The sequence below is a fragment of the Tyto alba genome, unplaced genomic scaffold, assembly GCF_018691265.1.
Source record: "Tyto alba isolate M040663 unplaced genomic scaffold, T.alba_DEE_v4.0 Super-Scaffold_34, whole genome shotgun sequence".
Taxonomy (NCBI): domain Eukaryota; kingdom Metazoa; phylum Chordata; class Aves; order Strigiformes; family Tytonidae; genus Tyto; species Tyto alba.
This window is the reverse complement of record NW_024881309.1, coordinates 1737551-1764901: the sequence shown is the minus strand read 5'-3', so window position 1 is coordinate 1764901 and position 27351 is coordinate 1737551. Positions and strand designations below refer to the sequence as shown.

General features: G+C 48.9%; 1 protein-coding gene and 1 long non-coding RNA gene across 3 annotated transcripts; one reads left to right on the top strand and one right to left on the bottom strand.

Moving 5' to 3' along the window:
• Window positions 1-402: 402 nt before the first annotated feature.
• LOC122154190 lies at window positions 403-7336 on the top strand. Its single transcript, XR_006166113.1, has 5 exons — window positions 403-1735; window positions 1833-1934; window positions 2084-2724; window positions 5388-6219; window positions 7260-7336. It is a non-coding gene; the product is annotated as an uncharacterized LOC122154190 (long non-coding RNA).
• TACR1 (tachykinin receptor 1) lies at window positions 6528-27351 on the bottom strand. 2 transcript variants are annotated; one of them, XR_006166112.1, is made up of 6 exons: window positions 26944-27351; window positions 16257-16451; window positions 12227-12377; window positions 11722-11918; window positions 8457-11335; window positions 6528-7181 (listed from the first exon to the last, which is right to left on the bottom strand). XR_006166112.1 is itself a non-coding variant. In XM_042801314.1 (5 exons), the coding sequence occupies exons 1-5, from the start codon at window positions 27342-27344 to the stop codon at window positions 11044-11046; spliced, it is 1236 nt and encodes a 411-aa protein (XP_042657248.1). In that variant the 5' UTR covers window positions 27345-27351; the 3' UTR covers window positions 6528-11043. The 2 variants fall into 2 exon arrangements, 1 of the variants encoding a protein (XP_042657248.1); XM_042801314.1 differs by having other exon boundaries at window positions 6528-11335.

The window sequence follows — 27351 nt, the reverse complement described above, 5'->3', positions numbered from 1 at the left end:
TAGGTACTGGGGGCTGCGATGTTGCTGCAGTTTGATGTCTTGAGTTTTTCCTGACTGCACAGTGTTCTTCCAGCCTGAACCACTGGATGGGGCAGGAGGAAAAGATGTGGTTTGTTCTCAGCTCCATTCCTCAGGAGCAGCAATCAGGAAAGATGCTGTGCTCCCTGCTGAGCCAACCCTGGCACCAGTCACCCCTGCTCCCCACACGCCATGGCCAAGGAATTGCTGTGCCGTCAGCTAGTTTCTGCACTGACAAGAATGGCAGAAGAATAAACCTGTGGGGACTGGTGCCTACTGGTAAGCCTGGAGGCCCAGGGCACTTCTAAAAGCCACAAGGGACTAAGTGACTTGGGGGGGGGCGGTAAAAACCCTGCAGGGATTTTTTTGTCCCCAAATAACTGGATCTGAGCAAAGGTGTCTGGTCCCTTTCCCTCGGCTGCTCCAGCCAGGCCAGGCTAAAATGAAGAGGCTGTAAAACCCAGGTGACGCTTTGTGATGTGTCTTCCTATGAGCAACAGCCTCATAATGAAGCTTTTAATGGTGGTTGTAAACAAGTCAATATCTCCAACTATATATCCAAAATGAAAGAGGCCGAAGGAACTATGAAGGTTTTTAATGTCCGAATAAATTACTCCTGCCGTGGCAATAGCAATGTGTGAAGCATTTGATTATTTCCAGCTATTAGTGATGCTGGCGAAGACAGAAATATTCATGCTCTGCATTTAACTGGAAATTAAGAGAATGTATCATTTGGTGACAGGAACTTTTACAAAGGGCTGCTCGCCTTTCCATCAGCTCCCCAACTAATAAATCACTGGCAGGACTTTGAGAAACTTGATTTACAGCTCAGACCTGCTGGTGGGTGCTTGCCGAGGCTGCGTTCCTGAAAATCCCCTGGCAGATGGAGGTGTGCTGGGATTCTCCTGTTCTTGGAGAGAATGCTGGAGGCTCATTTAAGGTTTGCTTGGAGAGCTGGAAAGAATGACTTACGAGGGAAAGCCAGCTGTCCGCCCACCAGGCAGCAACTGCAGCCTGCTGTGCTCCCAGTACTTTTCCGCCTGGCTGCCTGCACCATGCCACGGCTGTGGGGAGCTTTGGGGTGACACTGAACACGGGAGATGTCTCTTAGCTGCAGGCAAGTGCCGGAAGGGGGGGTGGGAAGTTTAGGAAAAGAGTAGGATTGAGAGGGGGAGAGGTCCTGCGATGGACTTGAAACCTTTGTCGGTCATGTCCATGGGACTGCCGAGCTGTTTGGTGGGTCCCAGGGGAGGGATGCGCCGACCGCTCCGGACCCACAGCATAAGGATCTTCCCCGGCTGCAAGGCTAAGAACAGAGATGGGGAGTGTTGAACTCGCAGCTTTCTGGGGTTAGGGGGATGCCCGCCGGGAGCATCAGACCTTGGCTCGACTCGGTGGGCACCTGCCCGCAGCAGTGGGGCTGCTGGAGGTTCCGTTTCCACGTGGGTCCGGGGCACTTCTGCATGCACCCGTGTCCCCAAGCATCCGGGACCCTGCTGCAGTGGCTGAGACTTGATGCCACCACAAGTGGGGGCTCCTCTTGTGGAAGTGGTGCACCCCTCTATAAATGACCTGCAAATTAAAGATTATCTGGTAATTTCTGTGTGCTGGAGCAGACACTAAAGGAGCATTTACTAACCCACTGGTATTGTTATGCAAACAACTCTAGCTCATCTCAATAATAAAAGGCTTTTTAATACCTGCTCAGCTGTTGATGGTGAGTAGGAAGGGGCTTGGGTTTGGTTTTCAGTGCAGCTCTTTTTTGCAGACAGACACCCTAGGGTCAGCCTCTCTGTCTGATTTTTCCCTTCCAGAGCGTGCTGTCTGCTTTCAGCCTTGCTTGTTACGGCTGCAGAGCTACTTCTGGTCATGCTCGTACCTCAGGGCACAAAGAAGAGGTTGAAACCTCGGAAGAGGTAAATAGTTTGATTTCTCTAAGGTCTTATTAGGAAGGCCCGTTCCCAAGCAGCCTGCCTGCGTCCTGGTTCTGCGCTATGTCTGCAAAGGCTGTAACGTGGGTTGCACTAACACAGCTTGGATTTTTTTTTTTTTTTTTCCCCTTTAGAGTGTGGCTCTGTGTGGAGAGGCCCCGGAGGAGGCCAGCGTGCGAAGGACCATCCCACAGGGTTTCAGAGCTCAGGATGGCCCCACTGACTTCCTTTGCAGGCACCTGGCTCGTTTGTGATGAGCAGTGATGATCTGACCTTTCGTGCTCTCATTTCTTGTGTTTTATCACTGGGCAAAGCACTTGTACTATAAAAGCCAGGATTTCACAGACCCGATAATGTCTGCAGACTCAAATATAAAATGAAGTCCTCAAATGCAGCAATATATAAATCATCGGTAGCACGGTCACAGCGTGGGCTCACACTTCCAGCTGAGAAAAAGTCCTCAAGGTCCTGACGGAGCAATCAAGATAAGATTGCAGGGTTGAAGGCAGATGAGGGATGTGATGAGCTGTAAATCCTCTGGAGCTGTTGGGGCCAGCAGCAGCAAGATGAGGCTGTGCCTCTCCCCAGCTTCAGTCTGGCTGTGCCCACGCAATGTCTTCACATTGTTTTTGGCAACTTTCCCTTACAAGCAAAGGGAAGAAAAATGGGCAGGCTGGTCTGGATGCAACCACCAGCCTGCAGCCCCCGAGAATTACACCGGCAATTGTTTCTGACTGCAGGAACCTGCTGTGGAGAAGCTAGATGTGCTGGCTGGGTCAGTGGCTCGTTAATTCAGTTGAACTTATTTTGTAATTTAGGACTCTTGGTAGTTTGAAACGATCGTTTCAAACCAGGTTGGTGCTTGTGAATGAGGGGCTCGCTCAGCATGGGGAGAGGAGGGTGGGACTGGTGTACAGGCACGACCTGAATCTACAGGAGCAAACTCAACAATTGCAGGGAAAATCGGTGGGACCCTGAGTCCTTGCACAGCCTGCCAACCGGACCGGTGTTTTCAGAGGTCTTTGTGGGTTCCCTGTGTGGGGAGGAAAGGAAGACAGTTTGCAGAGCAGGATAATTTGCTTCACCACGCTTTTCTGCTTGCCAGGAGCATGGGTGAAGTCCTTGGGGAGGATTTTGTTGACAGATCTTAAGAGAGCATCTCAGACCAGAGCTGCTCTGGAGGATGCTGTCTCCGTCCCCTGCATGCTCTCTCCCTTGGGTGTGCGGAGTGACTCAATTCCCTGAAGATGTGCCCAATGTGCCTCTGCCACCAGTTTTGTGGCCTTTTTTGTGTGTTGCTGATCAAATCCCAGTGTGGGTAGTGTCTGCCACTGCTGTCCGGGTGGTTGAATGCTGGGGTGTTGGGGGAGAGAGGTTGTGACACTGACAACATTAGTGCTGCAAGACCAAAATCTGAACACAAACCCATTTAACAGGGACTCTGCTCTCTGGAGGTTTAGGCTGTGGCACGGTTCGGGCGTGGATATCAATCACATCTTTTAGAGAGGCACATCTTGGTGAAGGGTGGCAGGACAGGCTCTGGGGGGTGTTCTGAAGTCACACACCATTTTTGTCTTTTCTCTGTGAAGGCTGTGAAATGCCAGAAGTGTCACCCAAGGAGGCCCGCTCCTCTTTGGGCTATGGATTCCTAAATTTCTCAATTTAAATGCAAATTTGCAGCCGTTTGATTATGCCATGCATCAGAGTAGCTTTTGGATGGTGAACAGCTTGTAATAATCAGCGACGCATCCCTCAATACAGATATTATCTGCTGTTGTGATATCATGGCTGCGTGCCTCTACAGAAAGCAGAGTGGTTCAAAACAACCCTCCTTTTCCCTCTTTCTCCTTTCGCCTCTGTTGAAAATTGCTCTCATTACCTCCCTGAAACCTTTTTAATCAACCTGGACAGCACAATCTGCTTCGCAATAACAGGAATAATGTTTTTGGAGGTGCTTTGCATGATAATGCTCTTCTCAGCCTGAAATGCTGCTATTCAGAATGACTGTGGCTTCAGGAAGGGCTTGTATTTCTTTTTGACACCTTGGTCTTCTGTAACCAGAATATTTTTTTTGTTGGGAGGCTTATAATTGCCTGACTTACAACTTCCTTGGAGGAAAAGGGAAGGGGGAAAGCAGGATCAGTGTGGCACAGGAGTGGGGGTATTAGTTGTGGCACGGCCCCATGGGATCTCTGTCCTGGGATATCTTTCAGGACAGAGCCCTGATCTTGTGTGGTGAGAGCACAGGTTACGCCAGGATTTCCTAGACCCTTCTGTGACACACTTCCCTGCCCGTCAAATCGCTCAAATTAATAATATTTGACTTTTAGTCAAGCCCATTACAGTTGTTGCCACGGTTGAGCATCCTATTTAAGCAATCCTTGCTCTCACCCACTGCCTTTTTTTCCTTAGGAGCTACTCAGGTCTTTGCATCTTGCCAATACAAAGGAAAGTCCTTTTAATGTGGTTCCTTGGCACCAGGAATACGAAAACTGCAGTTAATCCTCATTTCACGCTTGCAACCGGATTGGGTTGATTTTTGAATTGCCACGGGGGTTCTCAAGCCTTTTATTAGCTACTGCTTGATTCATTCAGCTCAGTAATAAATGTAATTGCTTGTCTAAACAACCAGGCCATGGTGAAGCAGTGTCTGTAATTCTCCACCAAGTAGTCCTGTTTGTGGTGGGGAAACCAAAATCTGCTGTAATGTGCACAGAAATTGAAGTGGTGAGCTCATGAAGTTGAATGAAGAATCTACTTTCCTCCGTACGTTTTAACTGAAGTTGTTTCTCTTTAAGCTCTAACTTTGTCATAAGGACCCAACAGACCATTTGATGCTATGGAAACCCCAGTTTACACACTGGTGCATAGCTGCAAGCAATTAACTATCTTTACTTTTCATTTTCTGGGGATATTTTTGACTTGTGTATTAAGCAAACATTTATGCAAAACACTGTGGAATCCATAAATGTTAATTAAGTTGAACTTGTCTTAGCCGTAGCAGATAATCAGATTGATGGGTTCGCTGAAGTCTGCAAAACTCGCCACGGTGGCTGAGAGCAGCTATAAAAAGACACAAGGGTGCAGGTGCCGACAAGGCTTTGCCCTTTGGGTGTCACCTTTAGCGTGCTCCTGCTTGGTCCTGCTCTCACCTGGCGTGGCTCGACCCGATGCAGATCCGGGTTTCACCCTGCGAGTGACACCGGTGGGTTTTGCAGGCACGGTGACAACTCTGCAAACGTGTCTTGCTAGGGCAGGAGGATGCTGATAGAGAGCTCTGCGGGAGTTCGGCAAGCTGCAAATGGAGGGAATAATCCTTTTCTCTGTCCCTCCCCTCCCTTGTAAAACAACCACCTTGAATTCTCCCCAGAGCCTCAACCCTGACCCCAACCCACCAGGCAGCTCTTGATTTTGGGGTGTTTTCATATCGGATTGTAGTTGGAGGAAACGTGCAAACCGGGATGAACTTGAGACGCAAGGAACTTGGATTGCACTGTACCATTTCTGCCATGGATTGCTATAGCTGATGAGTATTTTTTATAACGAGTAAGCACATTCTCATTGCTTTTATCTAATGTGTGTGTGCAGGTGCATTTAGGAACAGGTATGAACCCTTCTGGGAAAGGTGAAGCGTTAATGCTGGTAAATCAAATGACCCCTCATTTGGATCTGATGTGCTGAATCCTGCCGTAAAGTGGGATCTGCTCTCAGGTTCCCACTGCGGGGAAGCTTGGCTGGAAGCAGATGCTTGCACCAATCATGGTACAGCAGCAGTGCATGACACTGTTTATTCCTCCCCTCCCTTTTGCATGATAAAATAACCTATGAAAATAAATAACAAGAGCTTAATAGGCACATGGGACAGGGCCTTTGGCAAGCAATGCCAATCAGCTGTGCCTTGGCAAGGCTTCTCTAATTAAAAACTGCAAATTATAGCTGGCTGGAGCTGATTGCAAGGGCTGGCTGGGTTCGGGGGGTTTGCTCTGGGAGGTGAAACGTGGCTGGTTGCTCCTTCCATTGACTCTTTCTCTCCCATCAGGGTGCTGGGGGCTTGGAAAGCCGAGGATTGTGCTGTCCTGGTGCCTGTCCCGGCGGAGCGGGGTGGGGTTTGGCAAGTCCAAACCAGAAAGCGGAGCCAAGCGCGTTAGCTGCTTCCTCGAGGGAATCGCTCTGCCTCGCAGCCAGCCAACTAGGTTGGAAGTGCCAGCGCTGGCGCACGATCCGCCGGTCGCACGTCTGCCTCCGCCCTGCTCAGAGAAGCGAGCAGCTGGTAAGTCCTGCCCGCGTTCGAGGAGCGATTCGAGCCTTCCCCGTGCTTTGGGAGTCGATGGCGTGCGGCTGGTCCCGGCTTTGCAGCCGGCTGAGTTTTAAGGGTTACCCTTTTTCTTGCTGTAGTGGTGAAATTTCAGAGCACACCCCTCGCACCGAAGGCCCCCCCCCAAACCCACCGGCTGCTTTTCACCCCTCTTTTTACCTAGTTTTGGCTTTGCCGTGTTTCGCCGCTTCTCCTCCTGCTCCCACCAAGCCACCAATTGCTGCCCCTCATCACTGCGAGCTCATTAATGGGTTGCAACATGATCTCACAAAAGACACATTTATTTATGAAAATCCATTTGGACGAACCCGACGATCAGAGAGAGACCATTGTGGGGAGGAGGGTTGGACGTTTTCTCTGTAGAGATGCTACTATAGGAAGAACTTCACGCAAAACTCCTATGAGCTGCCCCACACACCAAATACCAAACCCCAGACGTCCGTCGCAGCTCATCTCATCCCCTCGCTCCCCTCCTGGCCCCAACTGTATCGTATTGCACAGAATCAGGTGCCTTTTTATCCGGGATGGAAAGTTTAAGGGCAGAGACACCCGGGAGTCATCTCTCATCCCCAGCTGTCCTTGGGACTCACTGTCCCTTCTCTGGGGTGCCGCATTTAACTGATGAGTGTGATTTAGCTTCCAGCAGAGATGGTATTTTGGGTGGATATACTGCAGGAAAAGGGGCTATTTGCGTGTTAAACTTTGCATTGTAACTGCTGTAGTAATTATTCAGTTGAAGACAGGTTTTTTGGGCAGGATGGTGTGTTCAGTAGATTAGTAACAGTTTCCTAAAACCTGAGATTTCTATTTTTTTTAAAATTGTTATTATTTTAATGGTAAGCAAAAGCTAGGAGCTCTTGGGCTGTGCACTTTGGTTGTGTGATCTCGCAGGAGGGCTCTGGCTAGGATAGAGCAAGCTGAAAAAAAAAAAAATAAAATTCCATCAGCGCTGTGGAAATATGCAGCAAATAGCGGATACTCTGCTTCCATCCCAGGTCACCTCCCGGTAGCAGAAGTGGTGTGTTCAGCTGGGCCAAGCAGCAATTGCATCCCTCGAGGGACGGCAAAATAGAACTAATAATAAAGATAAGTGGTGGGCAGGCAGCCTTTTGCGTGTCTACCAGCAATCTTGTTACAAGCACTACCAAAAATGAGGATTGGTACCGGCTCCTTTGCTTGGACTTCCACGTTTGCAAAGCTGCTTAATTTTTCTAGCAAGCAGGCTTTTGCTTGGCTTTTGCTGTTTTTTTTTTTTGTTTTGAGCTGGTGGGAAATAAATGGTTACCTATGAAACGGTGTGTAAATGTTGTATTTTGGAACAATTGAGTAGACCTTGAGGTATGTATGGAGACGGGGATTTGCTGCTCTGTGCTCCTGCTGGGAGCTAGCTAGGTGGGAAGAGCAATTTCTGAGCGCCAGGAAGCAAACCTGAGCTTATAATCAATCCCTTGAGGGTAAGGAGGTGGCTTCAGGCTGGGATTTGGGTTTCAGAGCTCCCTTCTGCAATGGTTTTGGCTTGGAGTGCATTGTAATTGGGCTTAGGCAGCTCCCCTTAATGATGGTGGGAGTTATCTGTATGCCTCCAAAGAGGAGATGGCAAAGGGATGCGTGCAGACCTGCTGAGTGATTCTCTCCAGATGCTATTATTTTGCATTTCAGAGAGCCAGGAAAGAGACAAAGAAACTGTCTCGATTTGCAATTGAATTTCTAATCAGAGATCTGCAAGCAAACCAGGGAAACAGGCTTAATAAGCTAGAGAAAGCCTCTGTATCACAGGGGACCTGTTTGAAAGGAGAGCTGGAAATAGTGCAGAGACTGGACTCACCATATGGTTGGACGTCCCATCCCCAAACCTGGGCGGGGGTGTCTTGGTTTAGGCTTCCCAGTCTTCAAAAGAAGACTTTTCTGTGGCTTTTGCATGCACAGAGCATCCCAAGGTCAGTGAAACCAGCTAATGATGAATGTCATGTGTGTGGACATGGACCTGACCCAAACATCCCACCTTGAGGGTTGGTCTAGATCCTAAACGTGAAAAGAGGCCTGTTCCCATTCCTGCCTCCACCCATAAAATAACTTGGCACTTGGAGGGGAGAAAGGAAAACTTGGGTTTGGGCATGCTGTTCCCATTTACACAGAACATTTTGGTTTTCCTGCATTGGTATCCATCTGTTGAATGATCCCTTAATACATACCCATCGGCCTGGGTGTCCCAGGCAGGCTCTGCTGTGGTTGCTGGCACTATTTATAACAGGTGGGAATTTTTCCCACATTATTTCAAGGGAGAGTTTTCTACAAGATGCACAAGAAGCATTTTGGGCTGTAAACTGTCGAATTGAAGTCTTCATGCACGCCCTTGGGGTTACCCCACGTTTCAAGCTGGGCATTGCTTGTGAGAAGACAGTTGTCATTTCTCTGCACATCTCATGATCACGTCATCCTCGGGGCACAAAACACAGAGGACAAAAGGGCAGCATGGTTATATATATACACACACATATATATCTTTTTTTTTTTTTTTTTTTCTCTAAATGCTGACTTCTGTAGGCTCACAAACTCTTGTGCGTGGGGTGTACAGAGCAGATCTCTGCTTGCCTTATTCAGCTCTCTAGACCATTTTGAGATATTTGGTTTCATTTTAATTTTGAATTTGGGTTGTCAGCTGGGAGTAAATCAGAATTTGGCTCTGGTTTGTAGCACCTTCTCGTGTATTGGCAGCACACAGCTCCTGTGGAGTTGGTGGGAAAAGTTTCCTAGTCCAACCCTCATGTTAAACGCTTGGCATCATCCACCCCTTCCATCGCTGCTGCCTGGGGCTGGTGCTTTTTTGAAAAACCAAATCCCCAGGCAGGTTCGTGCCATTCCCCCTTCTCCACGCCGCAGGGTTGTGGGAGGCAGTGGCAAAGGGGTATGTCTTAAGGCGACAAGAACGGGGAGAAGTGGAAGTTTAAGCAGGAAAAAAGTCGCGTATTCCAGCATGTGCATGAAGCACGTGGCAGTTTGTAAGGTCACGTAGTCACAGCGGTCAGGAAGAGCATGGAAGTGGCTGGAAGAGCTGCTCCTCACTGATGGCACTTGGCAGGATTTTGGGTAAAAATGAAGATGATCATTCTTGTCAACCCGCTTTTGCGGCCGTTTTGTTGCTCTTGGATCCATCTATTTGCCCACGCATTTAATTTCTGCTGAAGTCATTGCTCAAATATGTGTATTTTTATCTCCAAGAACCATCACGGCTGGGGATTTATTAATGACTGGATCTTCCAACAACCAGTTTGGAGGCTGAAGAGTTGAAAAGCTCCAAAAGTCATCTCTGCTTTATTTCCAGAAATTGCTGTGTGCTCAGCAGGGTCTGATGTTCAGCTGCTTTAAAATGAACGAGCAGTTTCCTTGCCCTGTGCAGATCTGTCATGCATCTCTCCAGCATTTCTATCTTGCAGTGAATCCATTTTAGGAGTCTGATTTCTACACCAAAAGTGAGAGAGATTGGACCAGCAGCAAGGAACAGTTCATACAACTGCCCCCAAATTGCCCCTAAACTCGTGGGTTTGTTCCCAACAAACCAAGTTTGCCCACTTTTCATTTTATTTACTTTATTTCCCCCTTTGAATGTATGTTCATACCTTTGCTGACCAAAGGAGCCCTTGGTACGAACAGTCCCAGTGAAAATTTTCCATCATAACAGGACTAAAGTAGTAGATATATCCATGTAGAGATCATAAACTTAATGTTTTATGCAAAAGACAGGGGGATGAAAAGAAAAAAAGATTCCTTGATTAAAACAAAATCCAGAAAGTGGAAGTGAATAATTTCAACTCTCTCTGAGTAAAAAATGTTAGCAAAATTCTTGTCTCCCTCCAAACCTTGTGTGCTGGCAAAACTTTGTTTTTCTGACATTTTTTATCCTACCACACCCCTTTCTGTGCAGCTCTAGACCTTTCCAGGTTGTGAAAAACATTTCAGTCTCTTCTCCAGACCTCCACAGACTTCCAAAATCTATCCAAGAGACATCACCTTGGGCCTTTTAGGAAATCACAGTGATTGCTTTTGGCACATATGGTTGATTAACAGCAACCAAAGTCTGGCTCAGTTCAGAAATCCTTTTCGATGAGCTGTGTTGTGGAGTGGCAACAGAAGACCATCGTGCAGAGGGATGCGGGTGCCGGAGATGAGTTGAGACTGTGCAGAAATGCCTGAATCTGAGTTGAAGCACCAAGCGGCTGGTGGCGCCTCATGGAGTTGAAAACAGCAATTTTTGTGGGATTTTTTAATTGAATACCCCCTCTGGATATTCAACTGCGAGTGACAGGGAGAATGAAATTAAAGGTGGGAGGAGGAAAGTGCAAGAAGCGTTCATTCTCCTGTGGGGTGGGATGCACCGGGAGATCCCTGCTGCCTTGCAGAGAGCTGGGAAGCGCCTGCCAAGGTTTTACTTAAGGTTTAGGAGAAAACCCCAGCTCCTTCCCATTTCTGCATCCTATCCACCTGCCCAGCAGGTGGTGGGTTGGGCAGGCAGCGAGCAAGGCAGAGGCCAGCCAAATCTCCCTTGTGCTCGGACACGAGCCACGGTGGAGCACGTGAAACTAATCCAAAGCTTTTGCTCTCACGCTCGGCCCAAGGATGGCGAGCGAGCGGCACAGCAAGAGACGGTAAAACAGCACGGAAAAAAGCTGGCATATCACAAACGGGGGTGATGATGCTGGGTGGATTGAGCAACACAGCATCCCAGTGAGGGAAAGGGCATGGTGGCACCCTTGTGAGTGGCTGACGGAGCCAGGGAGCCGCTTAGGTGAGAGTGTTGGAGTAGAAACTGAAGCTTTCGGAGACCGTTTTGGAGTCGCTGCGGGAGGAGCCGTTGGAGGTCATGTCTACGGAGAGACGCTTGGCCTTGCTGCTCTCCTCCAGCTCCTCTTCAGCTGCGCCAACTGCCGAGGACACGGTGGTCTCTATCCGGCTGACCTTGTACATGCTGCTCTGTGTCTGCAGGTACCTGGCTGACTTCATTTCCAGGCCCTCGTACTCCCCAGCGCTGACAAACGGGCACCACCGAAACGCGTGTTTGAACCCCACGCGAAACCTGGGAGAATGGAAGAGAGGGGGAGAGGACATGGAGATAGCAAAAGGACATTGCTAGGAGCGGGAAGGCAAAGCTAAGCACTGCTAAACAACAACAAAATGCTGCTTTTCACTAAGGGGAGGAAAAAACAACTGATAAATCCCAACTAGGAATCTGGACTGTTTTGATACCTGCCCTCAAATCCCCCAGGGGCTTTAGGAATGACTTATTTAGATGTGAATTGTATCGTCCCTGCATCTGTTGGAAGCAGCCCCTGGCAGAGGATGGGACAGAACTATCCTGCAAAAACTCTCCATCCATACTCTCCTCCATCACACCCCTCTGTATCTCCCCCTGCTCCCCTCCCTGTTGCACCAAGACGCTGCCAAAAGTCACTGGAAACCCACCTGTCGTTGAGGCAGCAGTAGATGATGGGGTTGTACATGGTGGAGCTCATCGCCAGCCACATGATAGCCAGGTAGACCTGCTGGATGAACTTCTGCAGGTACCACTCGGGGTTGAAATACTGTAGGGTGAAGTAGATGTGGTAGGGCAGCCAGCACAGCGCAAACGTGCATACCACGATGATCATCATCTTCACTACCTGTGAGGAGAAGGGAGGGCAGAGAAGCAAAGTCATCCTTTGGAGACTTCGCAGGTGGGGTGTCACCCTCCAGAAGGGGCCACCTCTTTTTTCCTTGGAGAACTTTCCAACCAGGAGCACGTGGTTGACATCCTGGTTAAACCACACACGTTCATGGAGGACACACGTCTGGAGGACACTCTCTGCTCCGTTAGCAACAGTCACGCAACAAGTCCTGACCTGTTTCCACCCCTAATGAAGTACTTTTGGCTGTGGTTAGTTGGGATTGGGCATGAATTATGGCTCCTACCATGCTTGGAGCTCCTTACCTTCCGCTTAGCCGAGACCTGCTCGTGGTAGCGGTCGGAGGAGTCGCCGGGTATCTCGCTCGCCCAGAGGGTGATGCCGACCACAGTGTAGGCACATCCTATCACCAGAAGCGGCAAGAAGTAGATCAGGATGGTCATGCAGAAGTGATACCTAGAAAATATGATGGTAGTTGAGTGTCCCCTCTACCTATTCAGTCTTTTTCTTGCAAACAGATCTTGAAGGCAAAGGGGGCAAAGAGAATTTGGCATAATTCCTGCAGTCACATTGCCTGCAGAGCTTGGGCTGGGAAAGACTCTCTGCTTTCACCCCGATCTTTTCCAAGCCTCTGCTGTCAGCCTTTGGCCTTCTAGAACCTTCCTGGGATGGGATGTAGAGGCCAGTGAAGAACTTGTGTTCCCTTCATAAGGCAAGGAAGTTTTAGCTGAAGTGGCTCTGCTCTCACTTCTACTCTATTTACACCACGAATTATCCTAGAGATGAATGCTTGCTCTTATCACACCTTTTATCTGGCAGTCCTGCAGGAGCAAATGTGGGGGTTTTGACTTATAAAGAATGGGAATATTAAGCTGAAGAAATAAAGGCTTTCCCTGCAGGGCAGACACTGGGGCTTGGATGCAGCTTGCCTAAATCCTGGTCCACCGTCGCTTTAGCTGGGCTCAGGTGGCACACAGCATAACCCCAGTCCCCAAAAACACAGCCTAAACCCTTGTCATGGAGGTTTAATAAAACTTTTCTGTGAATTCAGCGGCTGGGTCAGTTCTCCAGGGTTGTGGAAAGGGCAAGATCTTTGTGTCTGTTTATAATGGGTATAAATAAGTTCAAAATCGAATGAGAGGGGCTGAATTAAACTGCTAGCACAGTCTTGAGACTGTTTTGTTGTGAAGTCAGTGGAGCCTTGGCAGGTTGCAACAGCCACTGGGATTGCAGTGGGTTCAGTGAAGGATTTGTGTTAAATAGTAGCTATTTAAAAAGGCAAAAAATAACGCTGTTTTTATTAAACAGGATGGGGATGGACTGTTTGACCTTGCAGGTTCCTTCCTACCATCAGAGCTTGCAAAAACCTCCCTCCTCTGCAGCAACATGAGTAATAGTGGCCCAGAAACGCGGCTGGCTTGCACAGTGCCAGCTTGCAAAGTGCCATGAGTGCTGCCAGGTCCAGAGGTAATTTTCTTCCAACAGCTTTAGGGTCTTTGCATGCGTTTTCAGGGTGCGTGCCTGGCTCGAATGCAAGGTGCTGCATCTGTTCAAGGCGATTCAGGCCCTGTAGCCACGCTTCGCTCTTGCACTCACTCTTCCTCCTGGGAGCTTCGATTGAATAATATCTCCAAAGTGTAACGAATGGGTCAGACTCGTGCCTGGTGCAACCCCCGCAGGGGATGGTGCTGGCCCCGGACTCGTGCTGCCATGCCATCTCCTCCTTGTTTCGTACCTGCAATCTCATTTGGCCTCCTCTTTGCCCAGTGCTAATTGCATTTGAGCTGGATTTTGTAGGGCTGTTTCCTATTTTGCTAATTAAAGAGGCGTCTCCGTGGCTCCACGGTGAAGATTTTGTTGTGGTTCCCATGTAATGCAGGGTCTTAAACCAGCTGCAAACAGCTGAGTGATGCAGAAATGCACCAGAGGAGCTGCTAGATAACGTAAGCAAGATGGACCCTTATTTTCAGAGCTGCCTGGGCATGGTAGGGACAAGGATTTCCAAAGAGCCCTGGCACCTTTTTTTGGGACCCTGAAAACTGGTTTCCATGTGAAATCATTCATATGTTATTCTGTCTACAAGAACTGCAGGATCACAGCACGCAGAGAAGCCTGGCTTTTGTAATTTAAAGGTCTTCAGTGTGGAGATTTAGGGTCTTTTATAGGATGGAGGAGCCCGTAGGAGTTACAGGACGGTGGTGATGGAGGAGGGGGCTGCCATCTCCTTTTGCCTTGCAAAGCCCAGATGGTCGCCGCAGGCTGTTATCTCCCAGAGAAGCCAGCAAGTAGAGCGGCTTTTCCCCTTCCCTTAACAAACCGAAATGGCAGCTAATGCAATCGGAATAAATCAGACATCTATTTCGAAACCAAAAGCAGGAGAAGGAATTGGTGGTTAGCAGTGGCAGGCAGCTGCCGAATCGAGTCATGCTGAATTGCCAGCTTCTGTTGTAGATGCATCTCTCCTGCTCCAAGGTCTTCGTCTGCTTCCTCCTCATACGAGCAGGCTGAGAACTGGCACATTTTCCCAGTAAAAAAACCTCAGGTACACATCCTGGTCTCTGATACCCTCTGCATGCCATGGTTGTGCTTTCTGGGCTCCATTTGCCAAGAGAAAGGACCCCCTGCTGTTGGGAGAAGCCCCTTATTTTCACTATGAACTGAAAAAATAATATTATTTTTCATTGTAGCATTGCAAACAAGCCGGCTGTCGCCAGTGCCTTCCTTAAATAACTGCACCAAAGCCATGCGAGCAGGGGGAGGGTGTCTGACAGTGACCCAACCACCTGTCCCTGCAAAGTTATTTTGGGGCAGTAAAATAACATCTTGGGCTCTGTGCTGTGCAAGTGAGTTCACATGGTTTGGAGAGTCGTTGCCGAGCTGCAAGTTATTTTCAATCCCCTCCAAATTGTTTGGGGTTTGGCTATTTAAAAGCTTCTGCTTAGCATCTGCGTTCCTGGCTGCCCTCATCTGTCTGCAGAGCCCCTGGCTCGCCAAAGAGCACGGGCTGCTCAGGCTCTGAAGCGGCGCCCGGCTTCCAGCAGCAAATCATTCATAGGTTAATAATGGTGGCATTTTTCTCTTGAATTACCTATTTGAAAAAGCGGTGGCCCTAGAGTACAGCCGAACAGCAAATGATCTGTCAAAGCCAGGCCCTGAGCTCACACCGGTTGCTGTTTCGGTCCGGGGAGGCTCAGCCCCATGCTGGCCACGCGGGCTGTCTAAGCCAGCGGCATTTCTTTCTGCTGGCTGTATTTATCACAGTGGCCCAGAATCATTAAGGTTGGACAACACCTCTGGAGATCAGCTGGGCCAGCCCCAGCTTAGTTCTTGCCATACCTGCCTTGTAATGCAAACAAATAAGATGATAATAAATGATACCGTCCAGCTGCCTGCAACCCACTATTCGCTGCTGACTGGCAAACTCATCTCATTTGTCTTGCAGAGAGACCTTCGCCAGGCTCAGCTTGGCTTTACACACCTCTGTGTATGTGTGTGTCCTCTTCTTCGGCTCCATCACAATTTCACAGCCCTAATTCATTGCTCCACAGGACTGGAAATCACAAACGCCTTTTTTTTTTTTTTTTTCCCCCTCTTTTTTCTTTAAGTCCTGACATTTAACTCGCTGCATGCCCCGTGGACTTCAAAGAGCAAACCGTGGAGGACAGCTGTGCTGGCAGACCAGTGGGGTTGCCCAGACCCTTTGGAAATGCCAGATTTAATTAGCCGGCACCTTAACGGGAAGGAAGGAGATTCCTGCTGAGCCTTCCTAGCCCAGCATTTGCCTCCCAGCCTGAGCTGATGCCACAGAGCCCCTTTTTGTAGCTTGGTTTTTAAGCAGTCAAGTGAATTTTGGGGCATTTCGAGTCAGTAAATTGCAAACCAGTTTTTTTCTGTTATTGCATGGCCAAGATACCTCTGGTAAAACCCTGTTTACCTCTTGCAGGAGTAAGTCTCACCTTAGGAAGCCTTTAGGGGCATGGGTTGCAGGAAAGGTGCTGCAAAACCCAAAGCCCCATCCCCACAGCCAAAATGTTGCATCTCAGCAGTTTTACATGAGTTTTCCTCAAGGATGAGCATTGAAGAAGGGCACGTCTGGACCATGAACAGCACTAAACTCACCTTAATTAACCTTAATGTGCCCCAAGATGATATGGATGGAAATTTTGCTACCATCAACTACACAGCACTGGCCCTCGCTAGGGTAGGGCGAGGATTTCCCCCTCCCAAGGCGCTTTGAGCCGTTCCTATCCTTGTTCGCTTTTTTAAATACTTTCTTTGCATGTTTTTTTTTTCTGTATGGTGACTTGTCCCCACTGCTGGAAAAGCTCAACTCACGTTTTTCCGTACACGTTGGTGCTGTGCTCCGGCCACTCCACCAGACACACCAGCCGGCCCGGCAGCTCCTCCATCACCGAGTAGTAACCCTGGGGGAAAGCCAGCAGGGAAGCCAGGAGCCAGATGATGCCGATGACCACCTTGGTGGCGGTGGCCGAGAGCCGGGGTTGCAGCGGGTGGATGATAGCCATGTACCTGCGAGGTGGGAAAAGGAGAAGTCAAGGCTGGAAAGCCCTAACGTTGCAGCTTTTGGGGCTGGTTTAGGTCTCCCTTGCATGGGGGTTGTACTTCTGGCACCCCCTTAATGCATCCTGGCAGCCCCTCACTCCACACAATGCAAACAGCATCGAATAATCCCTTTACGGAGGATTCCCCAGCCAATGCTCTAGTTCTCTTGCAGCATCTTACCCTCGAGATTTGAATCCCGTTTTGAGACACTCATTGACTTTTAACTGAAAATCAGCTTCACTAATGCAACCAGCAACCGGCTGCTTCTGCAAAGACCAGTTTGCACAAAGCCAGCCACGACGCTGCTGGCTGGCAGCGGCCACTTCAGCCGTGCCTGGTAGTTTTGTACCCGCACCAAATCCTGTCTCTGTGGTAGATCACAGGGCCAGCTGTTACAGGAGCTGAACCAAAATTAAGAGTGCTGAACCGGTTTGGCACGGGTGATCTGAGATGCCACCTATATCTGCCCAACTCATGGGCTCTTTCCCCCGAACATCAGTTCTCATATGTGAGGAAAGCTCCAGTGGCGACAAGGCAGATTGAATTTATCTCTCTGCAAATCTAGTTTTTCAAAGCTGGCAGCAGCCAGCAGCACTGGAAGGATTAAGTGAGAAGGTCGCAAATTTTTTATTTTATTCCCCTCCCTACCTCCACGTCAAGCTTTGGGAAGAGGAGAAACATTGCGTCGCTTTGCATGTGTTATCACCCGAGGCATCTGCAGCCTCCTCTATTTCTCCCTTCATTCCTTCTCCTTTCAGAGCATGAACAGGTTTTCCTTTTAATTTTTGCCTAGACCGAAAATACGCCCTGTATTGCATTTTTAGGTGGCCACTTGCAGGGACAAAGACGTAAGGATTCACATATAAATACGCAGAAGGTATTGCTATCAGCCCTTCCTCTGGTCCAGGGTACCAAACATTATCGCCTTTGTGCAGCTGAAAATCCACCTAATCCACCTGATAATTATCCCTCGAAATCTGTTTGGTACTTGAAATTGAAGCTGGTTAGAAAAAGCTGAGGCAATGGGTGTTAGCGCTGCTCTGGCACACCGGCTGGTCTCCTGGTTTCTGCATCCCTGTTTCTAATTTTCCCCTTGTCAGACTGTGATCGGCTTCGGGACCCTGCGAGGGCTTGTCTCCTTCCTCTTCCTCGTCCTTCAAATGCCTGGTGTTGGCTGAGCCCCTGCTCAGCAGGTTTGCTGAGTTGGATGAGGTTTGGGTTCCCCTGGGTTTACGCTCCCAAGCAGCAAGAAGTCCACATGCCCAAGTTTGCTGCTTGATGGGCAACCTGCTGGTTCAAGCACAAGCATGTGATTGGTAGAAAACGAGGGATTTCCACAAAAGTTGGGTCATTTCTGTTGAAATTCTTGCCTGGAGAAACATCTGAGCCTGAGACCTCTGGAAAACAAAGCCAGTGCTTGATTGCAACCAGCCAGAAAATGCTTTTACATCTCCAACCTTGTTTCTGCCAGTGCATTTTGGAGGACTTCCCTCATCAGTTTAAAGCACTTTGCAGCTGCAGAAGCCCTCGTGGTTGATAAAACATCCAAATAATTGCCATAACGATGAACTAAGCCCCAACTACATCACCTGGAGACCTTTCTAACCACCATCGACTTGTCTGCAATGCTGTCTCATGGTGGAAAGGAGACGGCAAAATTCATCCAACCACTCTGGCATTGCAAGGATGGGGCCAGAGAGGCAGAAGGGAGCAAACAAGTGATACCTTGAGGAAAACTGGCCCCAAATCCCATTTTTTGGCAGTGATTCCCAATCCACTGGTCTCAAGTAACCTCTGAAATATTCCCTTGGGGATGCTCTGGGTTCAGCTGCCCATCAGGCTTAAAAATGGGAATAATAACAGTCCTCCCAGATGGGGAGGGGGGCTCTGACAGGGGAAAAAAAAAATGTAATAAAGAGGGTCTAGGCTGCTTGGAGGAGCTGGTATTACAGACCATAAAAATGCTGGAGATAGATGGAAATGTACAAACATCCTGAAAATAATTAGCCCATTCTTTCATATTAAAATATCGTATAATTATATAATAATTGTATCACTAAGCAGAAAATTGTCCTAACATTTAATAACCACTTCCTTTTTTTATTTCCTTTTTTTTTTTTTTTTTTCCTTTGCTTGACAAGAACATTTGATACATAATCAAACCAGGAAGAGGGGAGCAGAGAACGGCTGCCTTAGCTCAAATAACAGCCACTGTCTTCCTTGTGTTGGGATGGAAAAGTATTGGTACATGGAGCAAAGCAGCTTCTTCTGTTCTGGGTCTGTTGTGTTCAAATAATTCATTTCCTTGCAGACCCATCAAACTTTCCAAGTTTCTCTACCCAAAAGATTCGTGTGTATTCCTGTCTTTGAACTGTTGTTTTTTGTGGGTTTTTTTTGGCCACCACAGGATCTTTTTTTTTTTTTGCATCCAGAACACAGGTCCCAAAAAGCCACCTTGCTTTCTCGCAATTCTGCTCAGTTTTGAGCCAAACCCTCCCCTGTGGTCCATTTCTACGGCGGGGTTTTGGATAACCTGAAATAAAACCTTTCTTCTGAGCAAGTGAACGCAAAGCAGAAAAGCCGTCCACGTAGGTTCGATCTCCCAGGCGAGGCTGCGGTACGTGCTGCAGCCAAACCTCCACCAATCACTTCTTAGCAGGGAAGAAAAATGACACGTCAATCGTGACTTTGCCTTTCAGCACAAAAAGCCTGCCAATCTATTTACTTTTCATCGAGACCAACAATTTTGCGTTCAAATGGAAACGCAGGGGCACGGGGGACACGCAGGATGTACCCCGGGGCCTCTGCAAGGTGCTGGTGGGCGTTTGGCCCCGTGCTTGGTTTTGCAGTGGTGGGCACAAAAGGCATCGATCAGAGCTCCAGTGCCGGGAAGCCGCTGCCCTCCCTGGCTCGGCCGTGCAGATCCGGGCCGTGCCGGTGAGAAGCGGGCTCTCGAAAGCAAGGTTAATGAGTTTATTAGCTCATATTTCTCCTCGCAAAGTGCCTCTGCGGCCCTGCTCTGCCCATCTCTAAGATGCTCTATCCTATTAGAGAGATTTATTTTTTTTCTTTGCCATCCAAGAGGGCAGTTTTCCCATCCATAAAAAAAAAATTAAAAAAAAAAAAAAAAAATGGGGCGTTGCGGTTTGTTGGGGATGGTTGTTTGCGGGAGGCAAAGAAGGGGGGCACGTCCCCACGTGAGCCCCTTGCCCTCGCTGCTGCAGCGAGTGACAAACCACCACGGGGGCTTCAAGTCCTACGTTGTCACGGGGAATTGGCTCTTGGTTGAGGATTTAAGGGCAGATTTCCTGCGTTAGGGAAAGGTTTTGTTCCCCGTGCAGGAGGTGCATGAGGGTAGCACCGGGAACGGGGTCATCTGCCTGCAGGAGATGGGTTGGGAAGACTTAGTGATACCTGTTCCTCGAAATATAATGATCTGCTGTTGCTCTCCTTTTGGGAGGCAGCACCACCTTCGAGAGCAAACCATCGTCAAGTTTTCCAAGCTCAGGGCTGCCCAGCTCCTTGCGGGAGAGACCTGATGCCCGTGCAGCTGCATTCTCCTTGCGCCTTTCCCACCGTGTTTAATGCTTTAAATCCACCATGTTTAATGGGCTTGGCACTAAAGCACACACCGTTACGCCAGACGCTATTTGATGACGTTGTTTTGATGTTGTTTAAATATTTTATTGTGTTTGGAGGGGGTGTTACCATGACAATACAATAGCATTTGAGTACAATGTTGTGCCAGGGTAGCTCCGAGCGTATCTGTCATTAAATAGATAGTGCATTCAAGGCAGTGTAGCCATCTATTAATTGCATCTGGAAATCTGGAGTCTGCCTGGATAACTAACATTACACAATTGTTTCCACCCTCACAGAGATGAGATTAATATAACAACAAAAATTTACGAAGCATCTTTCATCCCGGAGTTTCTTTATCTGTTTCATTAAGTAATAAGGATACGACAGATAAGAGATGAGTAACCAAGAGGATGCAGAGTTTGTGCTGTGTTTTATTGCACAGTGATTTCCCGTCCTGAGCAAAGAGAGGTTTGGTGCAGAGTCAGTCCCGGGGGGAGTCTGCAACCAAGTCAGGGCAGAAGCCCTGGATTGAGGTTGGTCAAATATCTCCAAGTACGGCTCTGGGTCCTTCCTACCCAAGAAACGAAAAGCTCCTCCGTAGAGAAAAACCTGCCTTTATGCTTTCCATGGATACAAAAATACCGTCCCTTGAGCAGGTTGGCCAAGCAAAGCTTGGCCTCGTCACACTGGCCCCAAATACCTCGTGTCTGGATGACGGCCGAGGAGGCTAGCTGAGCCCTGCGTGCTTGAAACACGACGCCAGGGACAAAGGCGCCGCACGCAGCTGCTTCTTCCTATTTATTGCTTTGACATCAACCAGCGTCCATCCAAACCGAGGGACGGGCAGCACGCTCCTGCCCCGAGACCCGAGTGGTGCTCAAACCCTCCGCAAAGCGTCTTCGTGAGGCAGGAGGCTGCGGGTTTCTCACCGGCGTTTCCCCGCAGCACCGACACAGCACACCTTTCCTCTTTGAAAGCAGCGCGGTATTTCCTTCGAGCACGGTCGAAAGGGACGTGTTGCCCATCACCAAACAGTGACCTGAGTTACGCCAAGAGCTCTGCAAACCCCCCCACCTTCCTGCACATTGCAAACCCCGCGGGCACACTCGGGTTTAAAAGGCAAATGTAGGCAAAACAGGATCAAACCCCGGTTAGTTGCAGCTCCCTCCTGCATTAATTGTGTTTGCTGACAGCACCGGGGTGGGATGGGAGGACCGAAAGCACAACCCGGCCCCGCCAAGAGACTCTGCAGATGCTGTTGCTCGAGGCACCTGTATGACCTTATCAACCCATTAGTCCTGGCACTGATTTGTAGCTGGAGAGGGAAAGGGGAGAACAAAAATCAGGTGAAATGCAGGGCTGGTGACCCATGAGACCTGGCACACTTGGTGCATGAGTAGTTCTCACTGGGCCATTGAGGAATTAAGAATAAATTAAGGAATGAATTAGGGAAGCCATCAAATAAACCAAATATCTCACCAGAGGCCCTCAAACTCCTACAGTGACTCGTGCCAGCGCCCAGCTTGCAGATGAGCACCATGATCATCCTAAACACTTGCCTAAAACCTGCGTCTCCCAGCCACCAAACTGTCACTGGTTCATCTTAGTCCTGTATGTATTGCCACAGGAATTTCAAGCCCCCTCTTCTTTCCAGAGGAAAAGGGGGAAAAAAGATGTCTGTCATTTTTTGACAGGCTGAATTCGTATCTAGGGAGTATTGGGGGGGGATTCATTCCAGTCAATACCCACCAGATCAGAGACTACTGCTGGGAGCAGGGGTGTAACCCAGCCTTGATGAGTGTGATAAATAATAGAATAATTTTGCTTTCGCTAAAAGTAATTAAACAATTACTTTTATTGAGTTAGGCTAAAGCTATTATTAGTACAACGATCCAAATTTTAAGAAAAGTAAAAGAATTTACTACTGGGAAAAGAAAAGGGGGGGAATTGATCTGAGGAAACACCAACCCAACAGCCCCCCCTCCTTGGGATGCTCACCAGATGGTCCATATCACAGGGCGGTAACTCCTTTGCAATGGAATGAGAAAGAACAGGACGGGCCCTCCCTGGTATCTCTTGTCCTTGAGATAAGAGGGGAACTGAAACCACTGAGCCAGAAAGACAAAGGCAAATTAGCCCAGACTTGAAGGACAAGGTGTACGTGACCACAGGGCTGAGTTGGCGCAGAAGGAAGGGTCAGCTAGCGAACACAGCGAAGAAGACTGCGAGCCTTCATCTGCAGACCCCTGCCCACGACCACCAGGGAGCACTGTGCAAGCGCAACGGGAGGAATTTGGAGGGGGGGGATATGTTAATGATTTCTCGGAACTAATTGTAACATTCCCTCCCTATCCTTGGAGTAGTGATGAATATGTATTAGGGTAAATGAATATGTCACCTTTTATACAATAAAAGGGAGCCCCTTTTGGCTCCAGGGCACGCCTTTGCGCCCAGCGCTGTATTCTTTACTCCACTGACTTTGTCCCCAGTAAAACTTTTTTTTTTATATATACGTGGGCTTGTTTCTCACAATGAGTGACCCCTTACTAAGGCGTTCCCTGGTCTATCCCCACTGCCCTGCTTTCTAACCCCAGCTGGGCAATCAACGCTTCCAGCCAGCTCCATGCTGGGTCTCCAGCAGCTTCATAGGGTTTTTGCTGTGTTCAGTGATGATTTTTCAGGAATGCAAGAAGCTGCTTTGGTTAGTGCTAGCTGGTGCGTAGGCAAGGCCGCAGGGTGGCTGGTGCAGGGGCTGCTGGCCCTAAACCCCAGGCTCCTTACGCCTCCCCCCTTGCTCTTCCATCTTTCAAATTACATCCCAGCAGAGCAAGGTTACACAGCGCCAGGTGCAGATCAAAGTCCTGCTCTGCAAACCCCAGAAGTCCATTAAGTCAAGATTAAAAAAAAAAAACCAAACAAACAAACCCAAACCCACAACCGGTGCTATATTAGGGTGTAAATGACTAATTAATCTGTCTGCGCGCTGATGTAATTTGTCCTCTCCAGAGGGTTTCTTTCTGCAGTAATCACCTCTCGGAGAAGGCATGGGGTGGCTGAGCTGGCAAATATGTTCCTAATATTCAGCTGGTTCATGCAGCCTGGGAGTTCAAGCTTGCAAGTAGTAAATAATTTTCCAAGCCGTTTTTTCTGCTGCAAATATTGTGGGGTTGGAAAGATATTAAAAGGTCTTGGCTGCAGACTAGCAGTTTTAGGAGCTGTGGTGCTGAATGGAGGTTTGCTGATTTGACGTTTCTTCTGCAGCTTCTGCTAGCAAATTGATGAATATTAAGACACCTATTAGAATTTGATAACCCCTTTGGAAATAAAAAAGGGAATGTGAAGAAGATCCCAGTTGGCTTGCCCAGCCCTGCGTGCTGGTCTGGCAGTGTTGGCGCTGGTGGAGGTCAGAGAGGGGGCTCTTTTAATGAGCAAAAGCAGCAAATTGGTGTAGGAGTTGTAGGAGGTTAGTCCCACCGTATGTCATTTTTATAGCTGCTTTAGAACAGAGGACACTTTGCAGAAGAAGGGAAATCGTTTTGTATTAAATCGCCCAAGTGCTGCGCTGTCTGTCTTCACCCCGGGTTCACGGCAGGGCTCTCACCCTTCTCACCAGGATTTGTTCAGTCTGCGGTGTTTCCGGTTTAGCTCACTGAAAGTTTTGAGATCAGAGATGATTTTTTTCCAATTCTGCGAGTCATCCAGGGTCTTCACCTTCGGCTGCATTCCCGTCACCACAGAAACTCATTCCTCCATCAGAAGTTTGCTAACGGTGAGGGCGAGTTGTCACGCTCAGAAATTAATCCAGGTCCCAAGGAGAAAGAAGAATGTCAACAGTTTCTCTACTGATACTTTATCCCATGCGCCACAGATATTGCAACTTAGGGATGTCCAGAGGTTTTTTTCCTTTCTCTAAGTGTGGCTGCAAATTAGCTTGGACTCACCATAGACACTGCTGTGCTCTCACTTCTCCTGGAAAATTGGAAAAAAACAGGATTTTCTGTCTATCTCTTTCAAGCGAATTGATTCACAGGGAGAGTTGGAATCCGGAAAGGGATATGTGATGTGCTCTGGCCCGAAAATGAAGGACATGGCAAATTTCACAGTGCCAAAGCGAGCTGTTTGGCCCCCACTTTTGCAGGATGCTGAGAATCAGCATCATGGCTTTTCCTGAGCAGACTTTACCAGCTGCCAGCCTCGACTCCTGAATTTCCTGCTATTGTTACCGGGTTCAGGATAATACTTGATATACAATTAACTTATTTTTTTTTCTTCAGTGTGGTTGTGTCCAGGCTGAAATAAGTCCTGGTGAAAGAGTGGATGGTCTAGCTTCAAGCAAAAGCCTTTTTTTTTCTTGCAGAAACCCATGGCAGGTCCTGCAAATAAAGCCACTGGGAGAATCAAACCCACTTCACTTGTTCTCTCAACAGCTCCGTTATGGCTGTGCCGAGTCTTTCCACGGCAGTTTCGTATTCTCTGGCAAGGATGTTCTGGAAATTGCTTGCAGAAAGCACAAGCAGAGATGATTTAGGAGAGCAACGTGCGGGCTGATGCTCTTCTGAGCCTTCAGACTCCGTATCTGACCACTCTGCTAGATGGCTTAATACACTTTGGGAACACAAGGCACATCCAATTCTGCTTTCCTAGTTTTTGATGAAAATCAGAACTGCAGTCATGTTTGATTTCAGATATGTCCTGGCTGTGAATATAACCCGTTTTGCTGAGGCTACCTGGCTCTGCTGCTCCGAATTCAAGTACTTGCTTTGCTTGTTCCAGCACAGATTTTTGCTGCTTGCCAGGACAAATTCTTCCCTTTTATGTCCCTGGAACAAGTTCCTGCATTTCATGCATTTAAGTTACTATTGTCAGGTCTCAGACGCAGGAAAGCAAGCAGTTTTGCACTGCTTGGAGATATTGTTGTGTGCTGCTTGCCCGGAGGGGCAGAGGATGGACTTTTCTGCCTTTACCTTCCCAATTTCCCGCCTCGCTGGAAATTTGGGGCCAAAAAATGCAGCAGGTAGCTCTGTGCAGGAGGTGTTTGCACACCAAGGCTGCAGCTTCTTTTGGGGTCCTCCGTGGTGGGTGACCCAAGCCTGCACACACAGGTTTTGCAGCCCAGCCATGGGGAAATCAAGCCTCTGTTAAGGGTTTGAAGATGCAAGCAGAAAGCTGGAAATGCCAATTTCCCCCCCCAAATTCAGCCCCAGGCTCCCAGACCTGCCTTTTCTCCCTGTTTTACACATTCTCCTCCAGCTTCCCCTGGCAGATTTGCTTTTCTGGTTATTCCGGGGTGTGGACCAAAGGCTAAAAACCAAACTATTAAAAAATAAATCATCTCTCTTAATTCATCCTAGCCTGAAGGAGGCTTTGCCGGCTGATCCCCAAATCCTTGAAATGCAGATGCTCCTGAAACAGAGCCAGCAACACCATCAGGTAGGAACAGAGCCACACTGGTAGTATTCCTCTTTTATTATTGCCTTAATTCTCCTCACATCTCTGGTATGAGAGCTTGGCTACGTCCAATTTATTTCGGGCAGAGGGTCTTGTAACCACTCCAGAGTGAAACAAAACGTGAGCCTGTTTTTAATGACTAGAGAGCATCATCCATCTCAGGCTCTGTTTCCCAAGCTGTCAGTGCGTGAGTTGTGGCAGCACTCTAATTTCTCGTAGGGAAATATCCGTGCCAGTTTGTGCAGCACTTAGACATCAGCTCAAAATGTGCTGGCATACGGCAAGGCAAATCTCTCCCCCCCCTTTCACAATGTATCCCCAGCCAAAATGTCTTTTACTCCCTGGGAAGAAGGACCAAAGAGAGGCGTTGCAGCGTCGAGCTGTCTTCAGGAAATATGTTGCATTGGAAAAATCTGTTGCGCTTGAAACGCCAGTACTCAAGAGGGAATTGCAAAGCAGTTTGAGAGCTTCAATTTATCTCTAGCTCCGGCGTGAAAATGCCGTCAAATAGAAGATTTCTTGGAGGGGCGAGAGAAGAGAGGGAAGCTGCGCACTGGAGGTGTTTGGTGCGTGGCTATTTTGCGTCCCTCGACCCCTGACACATCCCTCTGCAGTGAAAAAGGCAGCGTCCCCCCGTGCCATCGCACCCCGCCGAGCGCTTGCTGAACTTTTGATGGCGGCAAAACGCAAGCGGGATCTCGCTCTCAAACGCTGCTGGGATCTCCATGGCGGTCCCCAGCCATCGGGCAGAAACCAGCGGTAAAAAAAAAAAACAAACCCCACAACTGAACTGTGCTGGCTGCAACCAGACGAGAGAAATCCCTGGCACCTAGCTCTCCCCTCTGACCTCTGCTAATAAAATCGAGGTGGGTTTGCTTGGGGACACATCAGCACGACAACACACACCCGCCAAGTCAAGATTCCTTCCCTGAGCCCGAGCTTCCCCCCGAGGCTCCTCAGACAGGTCCCAACCCAGATCAAGAGACACGAAACAGCTTCAGCAGCGCAGCGGGGGCACGGCCGACACCGGCATGTATTTTATGTCCCGAGGTGATGCCATTTTGTGCTAAACATTGAGTTTGCTTTTAAATGAGGAGGTTGGGAAAGGAATGGACAGCTCTGCAGAGGAGCTGAGAAGGGAGAGGACGGCGATGCTACAAACGCACACCCAAAACAAGCTACAGACATGCACGGGGGTTACAAAGCCTTTTCTCGAGCTCCTTCCGCAATGCTGACAAAGGATTCCCAAAGCCACCTGCAACCAGGGCGGGGAGATGGATTATTTCTAGCGCTCTTTTACCAAAACGAGCTTTATTTTTTATTGCAGTGTTCTCCCGTGACCAGAGAGCAGACAGAGCTGAGCACAGCACCCGGGTGGAGGCAGACCTGGGCGCCGGGGTGGGTTTGGGGTTTGATGCTCAGAGCTCACCTGTCCAGGGCGATGGCCGTCATGGAGTAGATGCTGGCGAAGACGGCGGCGATGGGGAAGAAGTTGTGAAACTTGCAGTAGAGCAGCCCATAGTACCACTCGTTGTGGATGGCGTAGGTGAAGTTCACCACCGTGTTGAAGGCGGACATGGAGGCTTCGGCAAAAGCCAGGTTCACCAAGAAGTAGTTGGTGACGGTGCGCATCCTCTTGTGAGCCAGGATGATCCACATCACCACCACGTTCCCCACCACTGACACCACCACGATGAGGGCGTAGGCGACAGCCCACAGGGCCACCTGCCACGGGGGCTGCACGAACTGGTTGGCGAAGGACTCGTTCAGGGAGCCGTTGAGTAGCCCCTGGTGTTCCAGCTCCGCTTCCAGCGGCAGAGCGTTATCCATCACGCCG